The sequence below is a fragment of the Protopterus annectens genome, chromosome 5.part0 (genome assembly GCF_019279795.1).
Source record: "Protopterus annectens isolate FY-2018-M chromosome 5.part0, PAN1.0, whole genome shotgun sequence".
NCBI lineage: Eukaryota > Metazoa > Chordata > Ceratodontiformes > Protopteridae > Protopterus > Protopterus annectens.
In genome coordinates this window covers 1,694,476,265-1,694,503,764 of record NC_056735.1, presented here as the reverse complement: position 1 = coordinate 1,694,503,764, position 27,500 = coordinate 1,694,476,265, and the positions used below count along the sequence as shown (strand labels likewise).

At 40.2% G+C, this 27,500-nt stretch overlaps 1 protein-coding gene across 1 annotated transcript in view; it reads left to right on the top strand.

Annotated features, from left to right (window-relative positions):
* Positions 1-27,500, top strand: part of SPAG17 (sperm associated antigen 17) — a 3,638,922-nt gene that overhangs the window by 3,487,989 nt on the left and 123,433 nt on the right. The window contains exon 48 of the mRNA XM_044071485.1: positions 18,589-18,733. Coding sequence (XP_043927420.1) covers positions 18,589-18,733 — 145 coding nt within the window. The remainder of the gene's footprint in view (positions 1-18,588; positions 18,734-27,500) is intronic.

The window sequence follows — 27,500 nt, the reverse complement described above, 5'->3', positions numbered from 1 at the left end:
AGGTATTGTTTTTCTGTAGCTGTGTGAACCTTTTCATCTGTGTTACTCTTAATATTTCATCTGATTGAACTCTGGTGTTTATTGTAAATAGATATTTAGTATTTGCATATTCTTTTATTATTTATTTTTAAATATATATAAACTTTTCATTGTGGCTAGTCTTTTAGAGAATATTTTAACCTTTGAGAGTACTTACATTTATTTGGTGACACTGTGGCCACTTCTGAAAGCCTTGCTGCATTGGTCAAACACTACAATTTGTATTAGTATTAATTTTACTAAGTATAATCGGATGCCCTGGTAAAAGCCACAGAGTAGCTGGCTTTGGAATCTTCTGGTGGTAGTACCTACCTTATAGTCTGGGCATAGGGGGCATGCCCAGTAAATCTGTGCCAGCCGTTCCCAGGTGTGTGCGTGTGTGTGTGTGTGTGTGTGTGTGTGTGTGTGTGTGTGTGTGTGTGTGTGTGTGTGTGTGTGTGTGTGTGTGTGTGTGTGTGTGTGTGTGTGTGTGTGTGTGTAAATCAAATGTCAAAGAGTGTGTGTGTGTCAGCTACTTGGAGCAGGGACACCGATCAATGGTTTCACAGAGAAGGTGGTGGAGAACTTGGCTTGGAACACTAGGCTGAGGACTCAACTCTACAGCTGTGTCAGTGGGTAGTCTTATTTGGGGCCTGGATAAAAAGAGTGAAACTCAGCCCCAGGACAGGAGTGTGTTCCCTGTGTGCTCTTAAGGCAAACTGTGCTTGGTGCAGAGAGTTGCATCTGGAAATACTGTGTATAGCTATCTTTGTTCCAAGTGAATGTCCCTCACCAGTGTTCATGGTGAGGATTGAGACTCGACCACTGGCCCAGAGGAGGGACTTCACAACTTCCTCATTAATTCCTACCATGACTGGTAACATAAAAAGCAGTGACATCTCTCTTCATAGGAAATAGACCACACATGATTAAATATACAGCTTTAAAATGTCACAAAACATACCATAAAAGAAAAGAAAGCAATACTCCCTGCTGAAGGGTCATCTGCTGCCAGCAGTCTAAGCTTGAAAATAAACCTATTATGTTGCTGTCAGATGGGCAGGGAAAATCAAATAATTTTGAGGGCTGACTGTCCTTTCCAGAAATTAAATGTGGGGTATGGGTAAATTAATAAATTAAAGAAGAACTGCACCCACAGACTCAGAAAACATGTTTATTTCATCATTGTTCGGTATTTCCTACATTTTAACACCACTCTGGGACTATTTACAGGGTTTTAAATATTTATATACGTAATTTCTGAGTCTGACCACATGGGGTCTGGCATCTTGAAGTAATCCTGATTGTTTAGTCTGCCTCCAGGTATCCCACAATGCAGTGCTCATCTGTAAAAAGTTACATTATGCAGCCTCTTTCTACCTAAAGCTTCTGTCACTCCATTGATTTTATAAGCATACACTGCTGTTTTTCAGTTAGTTTTAAGTACCATTTCATGCCATTCAATGACTACTTAAAACACAAACAGTGCAAATGCCACAGAACAGACTTTCAGAGTGATTTTTTTACTGCTGCTTCCTTTTAGGATGGCTAAACTGCAGTTTTTTTTGTGAAGCCTGAATTATATTATTTTGACTCATCTCCCATCCCCCTTCACACCTAACTTCCCTAGCTGTCAAAGTGCTAAGGGTAATTTGAGCTGTTACCTGCTGTGATTGACAGCTCATATCAGGAGACTTGACTCATGTACTGTTTCCTTGTTCTAGCCTTTACCTTCTGTATGGGTAGGGGAAGGACCAGGGAGCTGTGATGTCAGAGCATGGGTGGGTTTTTAGGATGGTCGTGATGATATTAGTTTGGGGAGGGAATTGGCCAGAAAACTAACTGTATTCAGTGGCCTTGATGACATCAATGAATTCGAGATTTTCCAGGGTGGGATAAAAGGTTTTGAAAGTGAAACCACCACAGTACAGTAAGGCACTGTTCTAGTGGAGAGAAACAGTTTAAAATATTTTAAATGCTGTGTTGTTGTTTATTCATAGCAAGGACAATAAATAGGGAGAAAAAGGACAGAGAACTTGACCATTTAATAATAGAATCCCATTGCTGTCCTTTAAGTTGTTTATAAGTGGGCTGAAGATTTCTAGTGCTGCTGTGGGGAGGTCACTTCACAGAAAGGAAACTATTCTATCTTATGACGTCCTGCATCCTGAAGGGTTTCTTCTGATTGTCAATATTATCTCTGTGTGCTATAATTAAAGGTAGAGGTTTTTGGGGGGGTTGTAAGAAATTAAAGTCTGGATGGGTAGGAGGTTACTTAAGGCATGAGACTTGCTTTAATGTATGAGCGATGTTTGTGTTAAAAACATCTAATAGTGATTATGTACTGGTATTGTTTTTTTCCTAGCTTGGAAGGAGAAGAGTTGTGAAAGATCATTTAAAGTGTGAATTTTAATTATTTTAGTTTCTTGACATCTAAGGAGATCAGTGTTCAGGTCACCAGTTATTAATGTGTGCATATATATATATATATATATATATATATATATATATATATATATATATATACATATATATATATATATATATATATATATATAGATATAGATATAGATATTTATTTATTGTTTGTTTGTTTGCTTACCGGGAAAGTCTGACTTGGAACAAAGCAAATTTTCAGCGGAGGCCTGGGGAGAAATGCTCCAGACACATGTCTTTGTATGTATGTGTGTATTTGTTGCAGTTGTGATTTGGAAGAGTTGAGGTGGATATAAAAACCTCAATAAATAGTTTGATAGGGTAACTAATTGTTAGTTTAATTAATATCCAAACAGAGAAGTGTCTCTTGAACTGCTGTTTTCTGCACTTAAGGAGGATGATATCCTCTGCTTTTTCATAATTAGAAGCATTGTACCCCTCCTATTTTGATACCAAGTCCGTTGTTGTGGAACAAATTGTATTTATCCTTTAGGAAGAATGAAAGGCAGGAGTGGGATTTAAACCAAGTTTCTGTAACTCCAAAGATGTTGAAACTTGGGTAGTAACCTAGGATTAAATGATGTCCCTCTTATTAGTAAAGCTCTGTTCATTTTGATACTGGATTTTAAGACTCTTGGCTCGGTTAAGATTTGTTGTGTGAGTGATATGGCTGAGTAGGATGTTGTTAGTGACTAATGGACAGGTTAGTGAAGTTATGAGGAGGGAAGGAAGGCTAGAAGGAGCTGGACCAGGATTTGGATTGATAATCTTCAGCCAGAAACATTAGTAAATCTAAGTGTAGCAGAGAAGCAAGTTTCCTGATAAACTTAGGTGAAAGAAATTTGGTTCTTGAAAGGATGAAGATGATGACATATAGTTCTTTGCATGTGGGACAAGGCATAGATCTCATATAAATGCCATAGTGATAAGGGGTAGATGGTGTGGGTATGAAGTGAGAGAAATTTAGTGGTGTGGTATTGGCAATTATACTCCAATGGTCATTTCCAAATAGTAGAAGGAAAAATGAGGAGATATGAAGAGTTGCTAGAGTGGCAAGAGAGAGAGAGAGAGAGAGAGAGAGAGAGACAATGAGAAAGGCCATTGTTTGACCTTAGTTTATCCATCTTTGGAGAGTAGGAGGAGGGGTGTTCTGATCCATTTTTTTCTGTGAAAGAGGGAATACAATAAGGAATGGCTACATGAAGTATTTGTACAGATGGCAAATAGTAAGGGATATGTAGATGAAAAAGTGGTAAAGAAAGAAAAATAATTAAGCAGGTTAGTAGCTTAATGGGTGAAGGCTACCTTAGAGAGGGAAAAACACTGAGCAGAATGCATCTAGGGAGAGTGCAGAAGGTGCAGACTGCAGAGGCCACAGAGTCTTGATTTAGGATTGATAAGGTATCTGCAATCAACACAATGAAAGTGTAGCCACAATATGAAAAAACATAAAGCTGAGAATATGCTGAGGCAGAAATACTGATCGTGTGGGGTGGTCTATGTCATAGGCTGTGGGTGCACACCCACAAAATGGTATATAGGGCAAACAAAGAGAATGGCCAAGAATCGTGTGTTAGAACATTTGGGGGGGCATCAGAAATGGGAGGTTGGAAAATCTAGTGGCATATCATTTCCACAAGGCCCATGGTGGTTCTGATGCCAGTTTATTCTTTTGTGTTCTGGCCAAGCCATTATTTAGACAGGGAGATGACTACCTTAGTAAGTTATTACAATTGGAAACCAAATTTATAATCAATTTTGGCACGCTTCATACTAAGGGTTTGAACCAAGAAGTAAATACATGTTTAATTTAATGGCTTATTTAATCTGTTGGAAACACTGTGTAATCTATGGAGTGTTTGTTGTGGGCTAACACTTTGTAATTTATTTTATTGGGAGGAGTGTTCTGTTGATTAAAGCAATCTAGCAATTATATAATTAAGGTGGATATAAGAACATGATGGTATGGTGTGAAACTCATTTCCTTGAAGGCATTCAGCCGAGGCACCAGTAAGCACCATTAATTTTTTTCCAAACCATCATGGGACTCCAGTGTGATTTCACTTGTGGAATATTTCTGCCTCAGCATATTCTCAGCTTTATGTTTTTTCATATTGTAGTTATGGTATCTGGAAAGACTAAGCAGGATCACTGAGAAAATGATAGGAAAGACATTTCCCCTTATCCCATATCTAACACAACAGTATTGTTGAATGGAATGTATGATAGAATCTTAGTGAAATTAAGAAGAAGAAAAGGCCTAGTCAGTCACTTAATAATGCAGCATTGCTGAATGGGGTTATTACAACATCTTAAGAGAAATTAATCAAAAGCAAAGATCTTATAAGCTACCAAGGCTTTAATGTAATGTGTTAAAATGTGACTTTATTTACTGATTAAGGGGAAGTAGGGCAAGTAATCTAAAAACCGTGGTGGTGAAGCTGCGGTGGCGTTGTCGCCTCATAGCAAGATGTTGTCCCGTTCGATTCTCAGCTAGAGCGTCTTCTGTGTGGAGGCATACGTGAATGGGGTGTGCCTTCATTGAAGGTTATGCTTCAGGGCTGGTAACCCGGTATGTAAAAATCCACTACCAATCATTAGCGGACCGGAGTTCCGCTGTGGCGACCCCTAACCGGGAAAAGCCGAAAGACACAAGCAAACAAAGGCAAGTAATCTAAAGCAAAATTAGAAGGAGTTGAAGGAGCAGCCTTGTGTGGCAGACAAGCCTTTGCTTACAGAATAAAGTGCAGTTGTGTATACTTACCACAAATGTAGATGTTCAAGTGTATTCACTGTTGCAGTCCGGAATTGTGGGATTTCCTGCCATGGAAGCCCTTGGCTGGCCCATCTACCAGAGTAAAAATTTTCCCTCCTCCTACCATCCGTCAGATGCCCTTTCCTGAAATCAGTATGCCAGGGTATAAGTGGAGTCCGCCAAAGTCATGACTTCAGTTCTTCTTGCCACTGGAACCTGAAGCAGACATCCAGTATATGCGTTGGTCAGTCCACAGCAGAGTGAAATCTTCAGAAAGCTAGGTACCCCACTAGGGAATTCTGTCCTTTCACTATCTAATGTCAGAAAAAGTTAACAACTGTCTTTGTTATGGAAAACAAATCCCAGACAGAGACTTCCACTCCCTTTGTGTAACCTGTTTGGGACCAGACTATAACTTCTCTGACTGTCGTTTCTGCTCCCATTTCAATTCAAGATCTAGTTGGCATAGGGCAGACAATTTGGTAAGGTTCATTTGCAAATAATGTGATATGGAGACCATTTCTCATCCTAATGTCAGTGCTACTAAGCTCAAATGGCCCAACCTCAGACCTATTGAAGACATCCATTCACCATCATCTAGCCTTTCAAGACTGGTTATCTTGGAAGTCAGTGAGGCTCCTTCATAGCCCCATTCTGCGACCGAGGTGGTATAGAAGGCCTCTACTGAGACCCTTTTGGAGTCTGATACCCCATTAGGCCCCTTAACATCTTCACCAGTCATAGTTTGACATTTGGTCAGGTCCAAGACTGCTTTGCAGACTTCTGCTTCCGGCAAACACAGCCCTTTCACTACAGCTCCAAGGTCATTGGGTGCCTGTGCCCCTGATGTCCCAAAACCTAAACAAAAAACTACTCCTAGAAAGCCATCTTCTTTCCATTCTAGCACTACCAGCTCCTGCCTCAGGCCTATCAACAGAACTTGGTTAAATTGGCAGTGGATCTGCTTTCCTTGATTAGGGGCAGACATTCTACCCCTGAACCCCTCTTGGGAAAAGGAAGGGAGATCCAACCCAGGGGTTATTACTGATCCTTTTGAGACCGGACAGGAGTCTGGCTAGGAGGTCTCAGTCTTTGAAGAAGATCCCTCTTTGGTTTCCTTTGAGGAGTTAAATTCAGAGGAAACTTTGCTTTCAGCCTCCCCTCCTCAGGACCTATCCCTCGGGGAAACCTTACATACCCTGGAGGGATCATTTTCATTGGGAAGAGCAGGACTACCTCCACGCTAAGAAAAGGGACAGGGAATTTCTTCACTTACCAGAACTTAAACCCCTGACAGTTTACCCTATTTTGGAGGTGGTTGATGATGTTTCCCAAGAATCCCCTTTGAAACCAGACTCCCTTCCTCCTGCACCCAGAAAACCTGAGTGATTCTAAAGGATTATGGATTTGCATAAGCACCTCTTTAAGAACCCTTCAGCAGATCCAGAGGTTTTTGTTCCTGGCACCCAGGGTTCCAGAGCCAGCACATGCAGAGATCTCCTACCTAAGGATAAAGAGGACATAGCCCTTGATAGATTTGGCAAAAGACCACTCTATCTATGAGGGCACTCAACTGCCAGTTCCACATAATAAAACACCAAGAAACATTACTGGAATAGATGAGACAAAAGCTATTGGCTACTGAAAATAAGAGTTTATCTAAAGAATTACTGGACATTTGCAGCTCCTCCTTGCACGTTGGCAAGCACTCTCTACACTGTGGATTTGATGCCTTGGAAGCTGCCAGAGGTCAGCAGCCACTGGGTCTGTCATTAAGAGGCACACATGGTTAAAAGAACAAGCCCTCCTGGAGTAGGTAAAATCCAACTTTTTGGATGCTTCTCTGGATAAGGAGTATCTCTTTAACCCTAAGGCACAAGCTGTCCTCAAAACACTAGAGGACAGAGCTTAGTCTATGCAGACAGCCAAAGGTTTATTGCAGGTACAGCCACCTCATTTCAGTAGAAACTATTCCACCAAACTCTGGTCCTTTCCTCCCCAACCCAAAGTAGGTCAAAGAAGGGCCCATAGGGAAGGGGACCACACTCAGCGACAGGAACCCAGGCAAGGACAACCCACCCCCCTACACCAGGGACTCCCATTACTCAAGTCCTTGATAGGGAGCTGTTGTGATCTTTCCTCTTTATGGCATGCTTCCCTCCCTCCCCTCCTGTCTCCTCCCCTCCCCTCCCAGTCGTGTTCCCAGACCTGAAGGAAGACTGCCTATATTCAGAGAAACTGGCCTCTCATTTCTTTTGAACAATGAATTCTGCTTATCCCTTCCAGGAGGTCTTCACCTCTAACTTATACACCCACAAGGCAGCCAGGCTTCCCAGGTTTTCTCACCATCCCAAGAAAACAGAGGCCTTCATATATGGGATCACTAAGTGTACAGGCCTTAATGGAAGCAGCCCCCTCAGCATCAAATAGAAAGGGGCTATTCTCTCTACACTGCTCAGGGCCCTCTACTTATTCCTGCAGGGCCCCATTTTCAAGATGCTGACCCTTCTCTAACAAATGTCCATGTTTTTCCCTATGACTTTCATGTGGACACCAGTTTTAAAGTGTGCATTCTTGCTTATTCCCATAGTAGCATCAAGCTGAGGATTCCTCAGCCTTTTGATAGTGCCAAACCTTTACAATTTTGTGCTTTCCCCATCTACTCTGACACTCCCAGGGCAGTCACAAAATTATTAGCCCCCATCATTGCTTTCTGCTAAGAACAAAGGCTACAAATATACCCCTACCCGGAGGAGGAACTCCTCTGGCTCACAAGCCTGGCACCACGCATCACAGACTTTGTGTCCACCAATTCCACATTCACTTTGCTGGGATTGCACCAAAAATCTCAAACTCTTCTTAGAACCAGAATATTGTTCTGGGTGAGGGGGGATCTTACTAGTCTCTACCCTTCAAAAGACACGGTGTCATTCCTGACCAAGTGCCTTCAAAAACCCTTTGGACAGCAATCTTCTAACAGCCAGAGAGTTTTCATATCGCACTAGGTTTCATGGCCTTCTTCATTCCCATGCTTTCCTGGGCCAGGCTGCACATGAGGCAATGACAGTGTTACCTCGAACATATGTAGAGCCTGCATACACAACCACCATTAGCCAAAATAAGACTGACACCAGGTCTAAAAGGGATTTCTTCATGATGTTCCAAAGCCTGCTCCATGAACCAAGGCCTAACATTCTGCTTTGCAACAAACTCCACTAAAGATGCCTCGGAGACAGCTTGAGGGGTACTCTTCAAACAGTTATAGGCCTAATGGATGTAAGGAAGATCATAAGCTAGAAGGAGCTTCCGACAGCACAAGGGCTTTAAATATTCAGAGGGAAATTAAAACCAGGGATGATACAGATCATGATACAGACCTGTGACACAAAAACAAAGCGAAACCCATTCCTGCCTACCCTATTGCCTAGCTATGGGGCTGCAAATCATAGCATACTCCATGAAACGGCAATACCTCCCAGGTACACTCTACCAACAGGCACACAGAATCAACAGAAGCCTGTAGACACCTACTTATGGCAGCTGCATTGGGAGATCCCTCTCGATATAGCCGACCCCACAGATGGACCTCTTCACCACCAGGAAAAACACACTTTTGAAAAGTTTAGGTTTCAGGGGCAAGACCCTCTCAGCCTGGAATACAGACAATTCCCTATTCATGCAGACAGACCTATTTATTTATGCTTCTCCACCAAAGACCATACTTTTGTAGGACTTTCCAAAACTCAGGGAGAGTGTCTAGGCCCATACATTTAGCTCCACATTGCCTAAAGCATCACTGGTACTTTCTTCTTAGTCTGACCAATACTAACTTGGATATTATCCCCAATTCTTCACCTTCTCTCTCAGAAGCAGGGACTATTTGCACTCCCCACCTACAAACCTTCTACCTATCACCTTGGAGGACCCCCCTTTCCCTCCAGCTTTCAGTCTGAAGGATACTCTAAATGGGAGGAGAGGGTATCCCCCTGATGCAGGATATCCTAGGAAAGCCAGGAGGCCTATTGCCAGGAAACTCTAGGCAGGTAATGGAACATGTTTTCAAGCTGAATGTACTCAGCCTAATCAGATCCCCATCAAGGCCAGGACCACTATCAGCTGGCCCTGTTTGGAAGGTCTTCCTAACAATGACCCTTCTTACTCATCATTCAGGATTCAGGTTTCATCCCTGCTTTCTTCTACCCACTGGTCTAGTAGTTCCTTACCACCTTGACACTTAGCCTTTATCCTAGAAAGGCGTATGCGTCCTTAAGTTTTAAAATTCCTGGCATGGAAGACTACCTGATCATTGGCTATCTTATCAGCCTAGACAGTTTCATAAACTCCGGGTTTTCTAGGCAGTCCAACCCTTTATTATATTCCATCCTGACAGAGTCCCTTTTACAGGATTAACCCTTTTTTGGACCCAAGGTGGTGACTGATGCCTCTTTATATCTAGCAATGCATCTGCCCATTTTCTCCCAAACCCAAAAAACAGGAGGGAGGGAGGGATTTCTGCATTTCTTAGACACCCATAAACAACTCCCTTTCTAACTGGACACTACAAAACCCACTAGAATATCTGGCCAACTAGCTGCAGCCTTTGCTAGCAGCACCAAAGGATAACCTGTCTGCCAACAGACCATTTCTAAAAAGATCTCTCACTCTAACACCTTCTGTTAATCATGGAGGGAACACACCTGAAGCTTCCACTAGGTCAGTTAGGTCTGCTGCTGACTTCCTGAAGGGAGGATCTACCAAGAGTGGTTGGAAGTTGCCATCTGGTCTTCAGGGCACATTTTCAATAAGCATTACTACTGTCACCCTTCTACTTATCCAAAGCAGGGTTTCCATCTATTACCCTACAGACTTCCTCTCCTAGACTTTCTTTCCACCGTTCCCTATTCTCAGCTTTGGGAATTATTCCACAAGTCAGGACTGCAACAGTGAAACACGAAGAACATAGTACAGTTGTATACACATATCATAAATGTAGCTGTTTGAGTGTATTCACTGTTGCAGTCCTCTTTCCCACCCTACTTCCCCCCTTAGCCTACATGGTAGACTGCTTCTATTTCCTATTTATCGTGGACTCCTGCTCTTGACTCTTGCCTACCTAGGGATCCCTGCCCTAGCCATCTCAGCTTGACTGTCTGCTCCTGCTGGGGGGCTCCAAACTCCAAAGGGCAAGAAAATAACTGAAGTCATGATGTTGGCAGACTCCACTTATACCCTGGCATACTGATGTCAGGAAAGGGCATCCAGCGGTTGTAGGAGGAGGAAAAATTTTTACTCTGATAGTCAGGCTGGCCAAGGGCTTCAACGACAGGAAAACCCAGAAGTCAGGACTGCAACAGTGAATACACTCGAACATCTACATCTATGGTAAGTATACACAACTGCACTTTATTCTGTAAGCAAAGGCTTGTCTGCTACACAAGGCGGTGCTGAATGATGGCATTAATGAGGTGTGATTTTGTTTGCTTTTAGCAAAAGATAAGTGCCTTAAGGTTGCACTGTAAAAGCAGAGAGAGAGATAGGATTGTATAGTATGAGCTCTTTGAGCATATCTCTTGTCTGCCACCTAAGAGATGTGTGGAATCATAGAGAGGCATAGTTAACAGCTTCAGGTGTCTTAGAGGGTTTGTTGAGGAGCAGGGAAATCTGAATGATGAGGTCAAGAGCTAGAATCAGAGGGGCTGCAGATAACTGGCACATGGCATCAGGGGTAGTGTTTGACAGAAGAATACCAAAGAAGCTGAAAAGTTAACTGTACACATCAGTGATGCGACCAGTACTACCATATGGTATAGAAACATGGGCAGTGAAGACTGTGCAGTTGAGGAATCTAGAGATGATGAAATGTCTGAGATGGGTGGTAGAATGCTCACTGTAGGGCAGACAAAGAAATTAGAACATCAGAGAAGAAGCCAAAGTAACTCCATTTGCAGAAAATGTCAAAGAACAGATTACAGTGATTTGGGCACATGTGCAGGAAAGCAGAAGACAATCTGGTGAATAGGATTTGGGACAACTGGGAAGAAGGCAAGAGAAAATTATGCATCCAACAAAGATATGGATGGATTGTGTGAGAAAAGATCTGAGCAGTCAGGCATGATTGTCGAAAAAGGTAGGAGAGTGGCTTTGAATTGAGAGAGATTGCACCACTTGACATGATACCCCAACTGCATGTAGAAAATAGTAAAAATGGGAGTTGATGATGATGATGACCTGAGTGCCAAATGGTTTCAAATTATTTAGCATGATCTAGATATGCAATGTGCACTATCCATTGCTTCAGTAACATTTACAGAGAAATCAACCAGGTTAAATAGGTAGGACCTGCCCTTGCAGAGTCCGAACTGGGGTGGCTCAAGAGTTAGGTTACCTATATCTTTATAGATTAATTCCGTAATGATCCTTTTCATAGCCTCACAAATGAGACTGGTCTGGCTTATGGGTCTATAATTAGGCAGGTCTATTGAAATCCCAACTTTGTGCAAGGGAGTGACGTACTGTCCTCCATTCATTGGACATGAATCCTGTTTTGAGGCTGATATTGAATAACTTCTGTAGGGAATAGTACAAGTCATGTTTCAAGCTGATCAGTAGGCAGCCTGGTACATTGTCTAGCTCCATAAATGTTATGTTCTGGGCCTCAGATAGTGCCTTGAGAACTTGTTCTTTCTTGATTTGAATGGGAGGTGTATGTGTGAGCATGTGATCTGAGAATATTGGAGGGAGATAGAGGTGAAGTTTGAGCTAAATTTGTCCCTCAATAGATTGGCTGGGTCCTCTGGGTCGGAATATGTGATATAATTTACTATTAGCTCTGCACAGTGCTAGGCATTGTTTCTGACATTTTTAATATAATTAAAGAAGGCTTTGTGGTTATCCTTCATCTTGGAGGCTATTCTTATCTCATATCTGGCTTTGCTTGATCAAGATCCAGAGTTCCTTGTTCAGTTTAGCAAGAGTGTTTTTGGCATCTTGAGAGTTAGCTTTATTCTTGTGTGCAGTAAGTTTTTTTCTTTTATTAAAGAGCCTGTATATGGGCGGCTGCGGTGGTGCAGCAGTTAGCATTGTTGCTTCACAGCAAGAAGTTCTCTGGTTCAATCCTTGACTGTGGTACCTTCTGAGCGGAGTCTGCATGTCTTCCCTGTGGTCATGTGGGTTTCCTCTGGGTGCTCTGGTTTCCTCCCACATCCCAAAGACATGCTGTAGGTGGATTGGACTCTCTAAATTGGCCCTAGGCATGAGTGTGTGTGTGTGTATGCCTTCTGTGGAAGGTTGGGCATCGGGCTGGCAAATCGACACCGTACAACTCCACTGCCAATCATGAGTGGACAGTTGATCTGCTGTGTTGACCCCTAACCAGGAAAAGAAGAAGATTAAAGAGCCTGTATAAATTTGGGTTCCACCAAAGTGGTTTATTTTTGAACTGGGTGTTGTATTTTTTCTGAGTGAGCAGATGCATCTATGCAGCTATTTACATGTGCATAAAATAGGACAGTTAAGGATTCCATATAAGCAGTGGGGTCATCAAGATGGAAGGGCAAACTGTTCCAGAAATTGGAAATGTTGGAGATGTAATCAGGTAATTACAGCTGACTGGAATCATATTTTTTATGATTGTATTAACATCAAACTATACTGGAATGGAGTCAAAAAACTTCTTACAAGCATTATTCAATGAATCCTTTGTTTTATATAAAGCTTTAATTTTATTGAATGTAAATGAAGGTCCTCATCTGAACAGATCAAATCTGCATTTACTATGGACAGTACTTGCAATCTCTAGGAAATGCACAACTAGAAGATGGAATTCAAGCTCAACACCAATCATGAAAGACTTTTTTGCGTTATGATGATTATGATTATGATGGAAATCAAAATTAAAGAACTAAGGATCTATCCTAGGCCATTAGTAAACAATCCATGGAAAAAGTCCTATCATTGATCGACACTTTGCAACAAATACCAGATATACTCTAATAACTATACATTGTTTCATCTGTATATTAACTGGAAACACTTGATATTATTACTGATGTCAGGCTTACTGTAAATATTGTATATAATTGTTTAAAATATTATACATAATATAATATGAGCATTTTTATATCATTTGAAAATAAAAACTATACGAGTTAAAACTATATGAGTAACATGGAAGGGCATTTTGAATTTAGCCAATTCATCACTTAGTTGTAGTAGATTAACCTTTTCATAATTACTGAACACCAATGTATTGAAGGATACTTCAAGCTTCAGTCTTATGGTGAATGTAACTGACTTCTGGTCTGATTTCACCAGGGAGGCAGTTACAGTTGGTGGGCAACAAAGCTAATCCATAGTAATAGGTAAGGAACAAATCCAGAAGTTTATTTCTCCTAGCTGAGGTATGGACTAACTTGTCCATGGGGGTTGTACTGAAGTCCAGAAACCTCTGGATATGCATGTTTGAGGATTTATAATTCTCCCAGTTTATGGGGGGGTAGTTGAAGTCTTTTGGGAGGATGGCGTTTGGTTTAATACACAGGGGCTCCATGCTAGTTAGGTAGGAGGTATGGGCCACAGGGGACAAAGAAAGGGTCCTATAGTTAGCTATACTATGATATGATAAGAGGTTTTATTAACAGGAAGTTGGACTTGGAGAAGTTCTAGGTCATTATTTTGTCTAACTAGTGTGGAAATAAAGCATTATTTTTTTAGGAATATGGAGACACTACCACCTTTAGTGCCTTCTTTTAATGTGGTGGGCCTGAACATGTGATAGGCATTTAAACCAAGCACTGATGGAGTGCTTTCAGTGGTCGTATAGTTATTTATTTATTCCAGTTTAGTGACCGGGGAGGTCCACTGGGCTCGAGAGCCCATTTTCAGTGGAGGCCCGGGGAAAAAAGCTCCTCAAGACAAAGTTACGTTACATAGAGAATTACAATAAAAATATTTGCATTGCAGTTAACAGGTAGTATAACAATCAACAGGTAGTATTACAGTCAAAGCAGGTATCATTCAGTAAAGACAGCAAAACTATTAAAAAGTTTTCAAGAGAAAGACAGGCATACAGCATAACGGCTGGATGTTATTGTTTAGTTACATTTATAATCTAAGTATATGAGAGAAATTAGGAAGGTATGAAAGTTAGCCAGGAGAGAAGGAGGAGCAGAGCTTGGGAGGTATGAGTTGAAGAGTGCAGTTACATTTCTTGTGAAGAAACGGGTAAGAATGAAGTTGTGTTTTGAAGGTGTGTGGATTGTCACAGGTCCTCAGCGTAGAGGGCAGGGCATTCCATTTTTTGGCTAGGGAAAAGGATAGTAGAAGCTGACCAGCTGGGCGCTTGGGTTTTTGGATGATTATAAGGTTTTGGTGAGTAGATCTAAGGGGTCTAAGGGGGGGAGGGTATATGTTTGTAGGATATGAGATAATGCAGGGCAGCTAGTAGGTTGGAATAATAATTTGTGGGCTGTGACGATTTGGAGGAAGTCAAGTTGATTACGGAGTTCAAGCCAATTTAAAGAGTGTAGGGAAGTGCAGTGATGGGAGGAGGATTTTGCCTTGGTAGCGAATCTGGAGATTTTTGTTGTAGCACACTTCCAGTTTGAAGGTGAGTGTGGAAGATAGATTGGTAAGCAGAGGAGCGCCATACAAAAGAGAGGGGAGGAGATAGGTAGTGGCCAAAGTTTGTCTGGTGGAGAGAGTGAGGAAGTGGTTGTTTCTGAAGAGTAGGCCGAGTTTTATGTGGGTTTTCTTGATGCTAAGTTGGATGTGAGTATTGAATTTTAAGTGTTCGTCAGTGGTGACCCCCCAGGAATTTGGCAGAGGGAATGACTTTTATAATGGAATTGTTAAGGCTGGTAATTTGAAGTGAGTTTTTATCAATGGGAGTGGATTTTGAGGGAGTGAATAGAAGAATCTTAGTTTTGTTAACATTTAGTGAGAGGTGATTTTGGTGCATCCAGTCTTCAGTAGTTGAGAAGGCAGTTTGAGTTAGAGACTGAAGATCAGCTAGGTTAGAGGCACAGCAGATCAAAGTGGAATCTTCTGCGTATTGTACAATTTTGGTATTGGGTATGGCTTTGTAGAAATCGTTAATAAAGATGTTAAATAGCAAAGGGCCTAGTATGGAACCTTGGGGTACTCCTGTAGGGGTGGGGAGGAAAATGGAGAAGGTCTGGCCCCAATTGACAGCTTGGAATCTGTCAGAAAGATAGCTGGAGAACCAGGAAAGAGTTTTTTGGGAGATGTAGAGAATCGATAGATGATTTAATAGATGGGTGTGGGAGATGGTATCGAAAGCTTTAGATAAGTCTAGTAGAACAGCTGAAACTATGTTACCAGAGTCTCGAGCTAGATTGACAGAATGTAAGAAGGATAGAAAGGCTGTGTTGGTACTGTGTCCAGGGCGGAAGCCGTGCTGGGTAGGAAAGAGTAACTGGTGTTCAGTAAGGAATGGCATGAGCCGCAGGTGTATGCATTTTTCAAGAAGTTTAGAGACTGGTGAGAGGATGGTCATAGGGCAGAAATTGGAAACATTACAGTTTTTACCACCCTTGTGGAGTGGTAGAATAAATGCAGAATGCCATAGTATGGGTACATAGGACTCAAGTAGTGATCTGTTTATCAGGATGCTGATAGGGAGAGCAATACCACTGGAGGTAATTTTTAAGAAGGAGGAGGGAATGTTGTCGGGGGCATTGGTGCAAGGCTTATGTTTGGAGAAAAGCTTTTTTATAAGGTACGTGGATACAGGTTTAAGTTCAAAAGTAGGGGGTGTAGGAGAGGAGGAGGAGGAAGCTTGAGCAGAGGGGGGTGGAGGGTTATTGTTGGGGAAGGTCTTAATTAGATCAGCAATAGAAGAGGTGAAGAAAGTGTTGAATAGTTCGGAGATTTCTTGTTCAGATTTACTAGTATCATGACATGAGTTGTTTTTTGTACCAGGCTTGAGGAGGGAATTAATAGAGCTCCAGAACTGTTTGGGTTTTTTTGCATGATTTATTTGGAGTTTGATGTAGTAGGATTTTTTATCTTTAATGACTTTCTTTTTAGCTTGGTTTCGCAGCTGTTTGTATTTAAGTAACAATACAGGCTATGTTGGAGATAGCTTTTCCAGGTTTTGTCTCTTTGTAGCATAATTATTTTGGTTTCTTTGGTAAGCCATGGGGCGGTTTTAGCTTTAACTCTTTTTGTTCTTATTGGAGCTAGGGAGTTTAGGACAGTTAAGAATGTAGAGTTAAAATAGTCAACGGCATCATCTAAAGGTAGGGTTTTTAGTGGGTTCCAGTTAGTGAACTTAAGGGAGTCAGAAAAGGTAGAAGGGTTAAAGTTAGTGAGGTTGTGAGTATGTAAGAGTTGGTGGGAATGTGAGAAAGAGGGTGTAGCTCTATGGGTGAAGGCAGGGAGGTGGTCTCCTAATGTGTCAGGAGCGGCACCAGATTTTGTTATTTTGTTAGGGTGAGATACCAGGATCCAGTCTAGGATGGAGCCTGGGGGGTTGGTTTTGTTGGGCCTAGTAATGGAGTTAGTGAGTTGAGTGAAACTGAAGAGATTGATTAAAATGGTAGGATTAGGGTCGATAATTTTTTTGCCAGTCAATATTTACATCACCCATAATATAGGTTTCAAGTTTAATATTAGAGGAGGTCCAGGAGAGGATGTCCTCCAGGGTATTGGTGCTGTTACTAGGAGGAATATAGAGGGAAATGATGCAGATATTTCTATGGTCGTTTAATTTTAGAAGGCCAGTTCCAAGTTCAGCATTATTAACGGAAGGGATAGGGTTAGGGTAGGGAGTGATGGACAAATGATTGGAGTAGATTATAGCTACACCACCACCTCTTTTACTTAGGCGGTCAGATCGGAGAGATTGATAGCTGGGGGGAAGGAATTCGGAGTCGGTTATCTATGAATTTAGCCAGGTTTCAGAGATGGCTACGTCAGGTATATTATGATTGAGGCAGGCATGAAAGAGGATAAGCTTATTTGCTAAGCTTTGGGCATTGATGGTGAGGAATTTAAGGTATTTACTGGTGGATTTGTTGTTGGCGCTAGGGTTGTTTGTTAGAGAAATGTTTGGTCTTGGGATGGGATGAATGTCTCCTTCTAAGCAGAGGTAAGAGAGAAGGGGATTAAGTTTGTGAGGATTGTGTTTGGTTAGGAATGGATGGTAGGGGTTGGGTTTGGATTTGTAGAATTTAGTAGGGATTCAGAAGAGTTTTATTTTTAAGAGAAGGATGGGGTCAGAGGGAGATAAAGAGGCAGAGATATTGTGGGAGTGATTTCTTTGCAATGATGTATATATCAAGGCCTATTGCATTCTTGTCTCTGAGATTTTGAAAGGGTGTCATCCACTTTTACCTTTGGTGTGGATAATAACTGCTTTATCTCTTCTTAGACTCTGCCCTCAAATACTGTGCCCTACCACACTCACTTGCTCCATCCCTCAAGGGCATTACTGTAATAAATATGTTCTGTATACCTCTTCCCTGTCTTACTTTGTAGTCCACTTCATTTATTTTTTCATTTACTTTATAGGGTCCTTGTCATCTGGGACAAGAACTAGAACTTGATCTTCCACTTGAAACTCCCTATTTCAAGCATTCCTGTAGTAAACTCCTTGCTGGCTAGCTTGTGCCCTCTCTCTTTGTTCCTGCATAATTGGTACTGTCACCTTTATTCTTCCCTGCAAATCAGTATAATGCACCAGAACACTCTAAAAACTATCCTTTCCTCTTTTTGTGTCGCTTTGACTATATCTGCTAGCCCTCTGGTGCATCTGCCATGCAAAAGCTTAAATCCCCTGATTAAAAACATTAGGCACAACAACAGTTGGTCCCAGTTCTTCCTATCTTTTTTGTGGCCTTTCTCAACATTGAGTTTTGTATTCTATCAAAACATTACACAAGACCATCAGTTTATTGGTGATAAATGGATATTCCTAGTTGTTTCTGGCAGAGGTGCCGCATGATTTTAGACATGAAGGCATGCCTTGGTCTTTCGGGATTTTTTTAGGGATACATACCTGTGAAAATAGCAATACTAGTAACTTCACTATGGCTTTGGAGTTTTTCTGAGGTGAATAGCCACTGAAAGTCAGAAAACATAGCCTACCACTACCAAAATATATTGATGTCTTTTGCTGGACTTGACTAATCATCTCATAATATCCAGTGCATTTCTGTGAAAAGGCACTTCACTTATGGATGTTGGTATTAGTGGATTCCTGAAGTTGGGGTGCCCTGTGGATGTGGGATTTATTGCACAATGTTTTGTTTTTAACATATCTCTCCTAGCTTACTGAAATCAGTGAAAAAAATAGTTAATAAGGAACTACATTTTTGGACTTTCTCAAATAATAATAACATGTTCTTCTTTTTCAGGTGGCAGCAGGCATGAAGACTGATTTGGAAATAGAGCTGTACAGTATAGCAAGTGGTCTGGAAGGTCCTGAGGGAGTAGGATGCATTGCTCACCACATTGAAATTGTCACTGAAGTTGAGACACTCCTACTGCCAGTCACTGCTAATATCCTTTTTATCAGACCTGTTTTAATCCTTCTCTGCATAGCTGAATATAATAAGGATAAATTATCACTTTTTAACAGAAGTGCTCCATGTCTACTTACAAAACTTCCATTGTAGCATGGCACACAAAGGTCTACTGAAAGTCATTCACTAAAAGAGATCCCTTTCTCCAAACTAATACACATACAAGCCCATTCAATTAACTTTTTCATTCTCCTTTTCTAAGCATGCAAAGTATACTTAATGGTGCTAATTCTACTCTGTTTTGTATTACAGAATTACTTCTTCAGTCAAACCATACATTCTTATGGATATTCCCATGAACCTGTTCTTGTCTTGTATTTTCTAAATGAGCCAAGTGAAGCATTTAACTGTGTTTGTTCATATGTAAACTGAGATTTAAACTAAAACCTCTACAAATCTTTTTACTATTGAAGCATGACTTGAGATCATCAGTATAATCCATAACTATTTCATCTGACACCCTAGGCAGTGCCCCATACCGGCACCCCCTCAGACAAAAGTTGAGGAAACAAAAAAAAAGTCTTTCCAAAGGTGAATATTAAAAAAATCTTCAACCCTAAACTACAGCTTTATCAAGTTCCTTGATACAACTGTAGCAGCAAGCTGTTTGCTACAGTTACTAACATGACGAGCTCCATATATGTAAATACAGTATCAGCACTCATTAAAGAAGCTGATATATCTGCATTCGAACCCATCATCAGCTACTGATTTTGCTTCCAAAAGCTTGTGCCTAGAAGAGCCACATCATTTGTTCTGCCATACTTACTGCTGTTACAGCTGGTAAAAAAATGAAAGTCAGACATCCAAGGAGTACATTCAAATGATACTAGAGAAAAGTGTTTCTGCAGACATTGAGATGTATATTTGTGTTAAACTTGAAGGTTATCAAATGCAGCCTGCAGTTTCTGTACAAAATGAACAAGGATCACTTGGAGGTTGTACAAAGATGAAGAAGAAAATGACACATGGGTTTGCCTTTCAGGGGAAGACATAAAGAAAAGAATGGCAGCCTCCACACTGCATCCTAGAAGGTGATTAGAAAAATAAAAAAATAGACGACTGTTGCACTTCTTTATCTGAGATATTTAAGCAGTAAGGAACACAACTGCTGCATTTGTAAGCTTGACTGAGTAGGTTTATTAATAAAACAGTAGTATTCACAACAGGAAAAGGAAACCAAAGAGAGTCTCCACCATTAAAAACAAGTCACTCAAAATTATTCCATATAACTAAACACAAAAGTTAGTTAACTTAAATAACTATGAATTTTATTTAAGAAGCAATAACACCATACATCTTAAAGGAATACCACACCCACAGACAAAAAACATGTTTAATTCATCATGGCATGATGTTTCTTACACTTTAACAGCACTCTGGGATTATTTACAGGATTTTAAATATTTTTATATGTAATTCCAGACTCTGACCACATGGAGGCTAGCATATTGACTTGGTTTGGATAAATCAGGTTGCCATTCAGTATCCCAGAATTCATTGTTTGTCTCAAAAATGTTACATCATGCAGGCCTCTGTTTGCCTAAAGCTCCTGTCATTTCATAGATGTTGCATGCGTACAAAGTACTGAGTAAAATAGAATAGTGTAAGTAACATTCCCTGCTGCTGAATGACTACTTAAAACAGAAACAGTGCAAATGTCACAGAACACACTGAAAGTGCTGTTTACTGCTGCCTTTTTTTCTAATTTATTTTAAATGGCACTATTTTGTGAGACAGTGAATTCCAGTCCATTCATTTCTCCCCTCCCCCGTAACACTTACCTTCCCTAGCTGTCAAAGTCCTGAGGGTAATTTGACCTAGCAATTCCATTGATTGGCAGATCTCAGCAGGGTGCTTGTCTCATGTAATTTAATCTTTGCTCTAGCATTTCCTTTGTTAGAAGGGACATTTTTTTTGCTGCACTATAGCCATGGCCTTACTTGACTGCATTTACATCCAGTTTATGTAGCAGCTCCTGTAAGGTCTTGCACAAGGAGCTAAAGAATAAAAAATGTACACAATGAACCAGTTTAGATCTTTATTAATTTAAGTGTTAAGGTATCACTTCATGCTTCCACCTTGTTAAAAACTGAGATTTACACTTGCAAAGTGTGATGACATGCAGTGTTTGCCTACATATGTTTTTACTCCACTGGTTGGTTTGCAAGAAAAACTTTTGCAGTGTCCCTGGATTTCTCTTTGTATGTACAAACCACATTGCTACATTTTCCCCTTCCTTTTTCTTGTGTCCAGCAGTCACTTACCACAAAGTATTTTTTTTATTTATTTATTTTTAATAAAGGACATCAAGGTTAATTTACCTTGAATCAGATAATGGATGCCCCTGCAAAGAATCACTTTTGAAATATTTGTGCTTGGACAAAATCCCTTACTAAATCTATTGACCAGCCTCCAGTGCAATTGGTGTTATGGTTGTAATATACTGGTGTGTTTGCTCATGCCTTCCAAATATCCCCACCATTACATACCAGTTTTGCAGTTTAGTAACCACCCGACATGCCCATACACCTTTATCCATCAATATGCAGCTACTCCTGTTCATGTGAGAGTATGTGAACTCATTTTCAGACTTAAGGTATGGAAGCTGCAATGAATTTTTCTAGGTGCTTGTTCAGGTTTCACATGGTGCTTGCTTAGAGCTACTCTCATGTTAAGCCACTACGAATATGTTGCACTGCCACCTCTGATACCAGGGTAATGTTTTAATCTTATTATTCCCGCAGTGCACACTAGCAGTATCTGGTGCAAATACAACAGAGGAGTATCCAAGCGATACACAGCAGCATGAAATTACAGAACCAACTGATATTGCCAACATCCAGGCAGATAGGTTCAGTGCCACCCTAACCTGCCTCTCACCCCCTAAAGAGCCCATATCTATACAGGAAGAATGCTTGGTTACAGTAATCGCAACTATGCAGGTAAAAGCTGCACTTTCTAAAGCCAAAAACACAGCATCTAAGGGACCAGACAACATTACAGGCTGCATTTTACATGAAATTCAGAACAAACTGCTTCTCCACATAAGCACCATGTTCAATCATTGCCTCACATCAGGCTTTGTGCCCACTGAATGGTGCACAGCAACACTTATCCCACTCCCACAAAGGGGGAGCCACCACTGGCCCCGGGAATTATTAGCCTGGCGAGCCTGGTCAGCAAGGCCATGGAATGTATCATCATGGTACTCAAACAAAGACATTGTTAACCTCCAAACTTTGTACTCCACCCTGTTCGGCTTTGTGAAAGGCAGATCATGCCTCCTGAACCTGATCAACTTCTTTGAGGGTGTCACCGAAGCTGTAGATGAGAGTAATGTGGTTCACAGTGCCTATCTGAACCTCGCCAAGACTTTCAACACCATCCCAAATTCTGGAATTACAGCTGAACTTTGTATAAATCTCTACGTCACAAGATGAATTGCCAACTGGCTCACTGACAGAACCCACACTATAAAAGTTGCAGACTCCAAATCTGACTTCAGAGCAGTAACAAGTGGAGTACCACAGGGTTCGGTCCTGGGACATCTCCTGTTTGGTATCTAATTCTCTGAAGTATTGGCTAATATAGAAGGCCTAGGGCTAATGATATAAATAAAACTTACAGCATACTTAAAAAGTGAAGCTGATAGTATAAATGATGGGTTGCCTAATATCTATGACAGAGCTGAAATAAATTTGTATAATACCATTAAGTAGCGAAAATGATGCCAGATGTCATCAAAAAAAAAACAACTAAAAACTAACAATTACTGATAACGTAAGTAGCCTAAAATGCAAAATCATGTTCATACTGTCAAAGCCAAAATAATTTTAGTCATGGCACAAGAACATCCTTATCATAAGCTACGTATATAAATAATTATGCTCCCATCGCAGACTGTTACATATTAATCCGGTAACCTTACTATCTCATGCATTATATAACAATGAAATGTAAAAAATGAACATGAGGATTGTGGGTATATGAGATGGAGACAGTGCTGAAAAAGCATTCATCATAACTGCTTAAAAGTGGTGAAACCACTCCCTACACTGCCCAGATAATGCACCAGCTCTAAAAATTGCTATGCATACCAGAACACCAAGCAACACTATTGCATTGACCTTTTCCTCTTACTCAGAGTTACTGCTTAAAAATAACAGTTAAATGTGAGCACACACATTATAAAGCTTTTCCCTCCTTGTCCTTGTAAGAATTCTTACTTATTGCAGTCTTTACATGCTAATCTTCCACCAGACGTACTGGCTTCAGGAAATGGCATTTTATAGTTCACATTAAAAAATGTCCTGCTTGGTCATTCCAAACTTCATTACAATGTACGAACCATCGCATAATATGAAAAATGAGAAGCCGAAAATACATTACACCCACTGGGGATGAGTTAGCACTATAATGCACACGAGGTAACTGCTTCCTACTGCTAAAAGTAAAACAAGCAAAGACCATTTCTGCAAAGCAGAAGAGAACATTTCTCCATTTTTTTATGCATATCCTAATTTATCCTTCCCAATTATGCTTCAGAGACTGGTATTTTTATGTCCCGAGATGCTACCGCCTTGCAGAAAAAACAACCAGCAGCGATTATGCACTTTTTATGCAATCCTAAACCCTTTAAATTTTTTTGCTAACACAATTTGCTAAGAGTAGCTGTGGTGCAACAACAAAACACATGTGGTATGTGGTGGCAGGAGCAGCTCATACCTAAAAATACATACAGTAACAAGCGTTGTACAACCTGTAAAAGAAACCTTGGAAAACATCCCATTGCATAATACACTGACCACAACTACAGCCAGTACCAAAGAGGAGTCAACAATGACCTCAGGCTGCTTTTACCCAAACAGTACTCAGAGTAAAAACAGGATTGAAGGCTACTTTGTAGGTCTCTGGACTGGTCCACGTTTATAAGCAGCAAATATAGTACTAAAATAAAATAAGCAAGATACTGAGGCAATAGTTCTGAGAATATAAGCACTAATACTGTTTTCCCCTTCATGTATGATGACTACGTCCTACACTTCAAGTGAACAAGTGTGCGTTCCTTCCACCCACGTGGCTGTTCCCTGGTTCTCACAAAGCCCTCTCCTTAGAGTAACTAAAATGCAACTCAACTCAGATGCACCACAAAAAGAAAAAAATCACACCAATTCATTTGCAGCCCTTTCTGCACTATATTTGGTAGTAAAACAAATCAATGGCTGGTAGGAGGTGACCCCCCTGCTTCGAGCACAATAACTTCCACACATACTGCAGCAAGCACAATCAAAGTTCACATACCTCTCAACCTGGAAACATCAAAAATCTGGACAAGGTCCATGCAAAATAGGTACAAATCTGTATGCTTATTAACATCTAATTTGCATACATAATTACGTAACTCCACCCACTCCAAAGTAATTGTGGGATACCAACTTTCGAACACAAAGTGAAGAACAGACAACCAAGATATGGCACCAGAGTCCCACTGCAGCCATTCCAATGTCCCATTACCTGGCTATCTCACCCTATTTGCCATAAACACTAATGTTGCTTCCTTAAAATAATCATCCACTTCTCTTTCTCTATATCCCCTCTGTAAAAATATCACCCTCAAATCTAACACTGCTACTTTCATGTCTTCCTCATCATTATGTAACGTCATGACCCTGAGTTCTTGTCCCTTTACCATGTTCTTATACATGTGGTGAGGGTGCATACTAGTTTTATGCAGAAGAACATTCTTCTTACATTGTTTTTTAAAATAGATGTTTTAAAGTTACCAATTAAGTCCTTAGTAATATCTAAAAAAATCAACAAAATCTTCAGAACAAGTGTAGCTAAACTTTAAAAATGATGTGGTTGAATGTAGATATTCAGTGAACCTCTGTATCTCTCCTGATGGCCCCTTCCGCAAAATAAAAACATATTCCATGAACTGCTTATACACCACAATGTGTTCACAAAACTTATTATTCCTGATGACACTGTACTAGGTTGGCACAGCTATTGGCACAATCTGTGCTCATAGCTACGCCAACCTTCTGCAAGACAAAGTCTTCATTAAACATAAAAATATTTTCCAAAATTAATTCCAACAAAATGCAAACCAAATTAATCTTACTTGTGCTTCTCTCAATAGTAAATATCTACATTCTCAATACCCCAATCATTGGGGATCACTGTAAAGAGAGAATGTACATCTAATGTAATAAAAGTCAAATTCACAGTCTCAAACTCTTTTCTCAACATTAAAAATAAGTCATTCGAAAAGTTTGTTGTTTTCTAAAACACAGTCCCAACTTTATCAACGATAGGTTGTAGAGTCTTCTTCACATATATCGAAAGCGGTTCTGTGGAACACCCTCTACTAGACACTATTGGACGCACTGGAGGACACAACCTGTCTTTATGTACTTTCAGAAGGCCATAGAGCAAAGGTATCATTGGACGTTCAACAGAAAAATATTTGAACAAATCTTCTGTATAATGGTCATATATAAATCCAACAAATAAAAAGTCACCCTCTCCATGATACCATATTACTTGTGTCTTAGACAAACAAAGGTATGTCCCAGTCTCAATCAACAATTCATACATACATTTTAAATAACAGCTCTTATCCAAAATAACCAAACTGCCACCTTTGTCTGAGGGGCGAGTCTCTAAAGAAGACAGCTCCTTCAATTACCCCACCATTATCTGGGAAATCTACTCATGTACCAACTCTTTTGCTCAACATTTTCTGGAATTCATAGGATTCAGGAAAACACATGCGCTTCACTAAAATCTTATAGATCTTGTTTCAGCTTCTTAATCTTCACATTTTGAAGTCTCCTTTCATAACTCTATACATTCTCAAGGTATCACCAATGACTTATAGGGTAAAATTACTGAAGCTAGAATGCTGTAACATCTTAATATCTTTAAGCAGGGTTTCTTCCACCAGTCTAAAATGCTCAATTAAAAAACGCATATAATCAAAACCCAATCTCAAATTCAGGGTTTGCCAGTGTCTCAAGAGGTCAGTATATATACCTCCATATATTGGCATTTTTTAAATCCGTAGACCTCTTGGAATAACCTTAAAGAGCAATGCTGCTTCTAAATGAAGCCTTTGCCACTGAATCCGATTAAACTTATACAGCTTGTTTTCTAAGTTTCTATAATACATGTTGAAACTGTTCTGTATCTCAGCTTTGTCAACAACAGTCTCAGTCTTTTCAAAAGAGCAGTTGATTAACAGATTCACCTCAGGTTGTAAACGTCTCTGTAACTGTTCAAAGTGGATATTCACTGCACCAGGTTTATAGTCCAGTTCAAGTGTAAAGCCTTCAGCTGTGTCCAACTTGAATCAGCTACACAGAGTAAATAATCCTGCAGTGTATCCTTTACCAGCCTGTAAGCTTTTTGTGGATTGCATCTTCCTATTATCAAGCTTTTCATATAATTTATGCTTGAATGCAATGACTGTGTCTGCTGAGTTTTTAGTCTGAAATGTGTAGTTTTTGAAATGTTGTGCTTGAATGTTATGACTTTATTATGTCTGTAACTTCTCATTCTGACAAACTAATGTGTTGTTTTCATATTCGTGCTTGAATGTTATGACTTTATTATGTCTGTCTAGTTTTTCATTCTGTTAACCATATGTATATGGAGCTTTTCTCCCTGGGCCTCCACTGAAGATGGGTACCTCATGACCCAATCAGACATTCACAGTAAACAAATGCCAAATAAATAAATAAATGTTAACCCAGCTGGAAGGTACCTACCTATTCTGTTACCACCTCTGTACACGTGATGTTCCAGGATAATCTCCAAACCCTTACTAACTGTCACCACTCTTATGTAACCGACCATAATACAGCTACTTATTTACATTCTGTAACTCTCTGTCATCTATCTCTCCCCACTATTATCTCTGTCTCCCTTTTACCTGGACCTCCTCAATACTCCTTTATAATTCGTAACCATCTTCATCCTGTAATTGCTTTACTGTCTCTTACTCAATATATATTTACAGCTGATTCCATTTGAAAATAACTAGACTCTTACAAGCCTAATATTAACTAACATTTTACTGTATTCTTGTTTTAACTGTCAAGTTCTCATTAATTGTCATATCATTACTATTCCACGTGTGTTCATTTACTAATCTGTGTATGCACATTTATTATCTTTTGATTAAGTGTCATATCATTGCTATTCTATGTAATGTATGTACACTTATCATGTAAATCTTGTATAAGTGCTTTCTACCCATTCTATAAAATGAAGCATTTCTCCCTGGGCCTCTGCTGAAAATGGGACCTGTGCCCAGTCAGACTTTTCCAGGAAATAAAAGCAATAAGTACATAAATAAATCTGACCAAAACATTTTTATTACTAGAATGAGTCATCCAAATACCAGATGATCTACCTACATATCCAATAATTACTATGGGCAGGTCTTTGCTCACATCATCAGCTCCAGATCCCTGCAACAAATAGTTACCCTCATACCATGGACTCAGCCCTACTACAAATTGTCTTAAAAAACTCCCCTGTTCTTTGTTCAGCCCCACAAGTATTCCATTCATAGTTAAACTAGTGAGCTATCACCTTATGCCTCAAAACCAATTTTCAAGTCACAATAATCCATCTACATTCAGCCACTTCAGCAAAGTAAACATATTGGATTTTAATCAACTCTTTTAAAAAACATAAATGGTCCAACTGCCCTGAATTCCTGATTATTGACA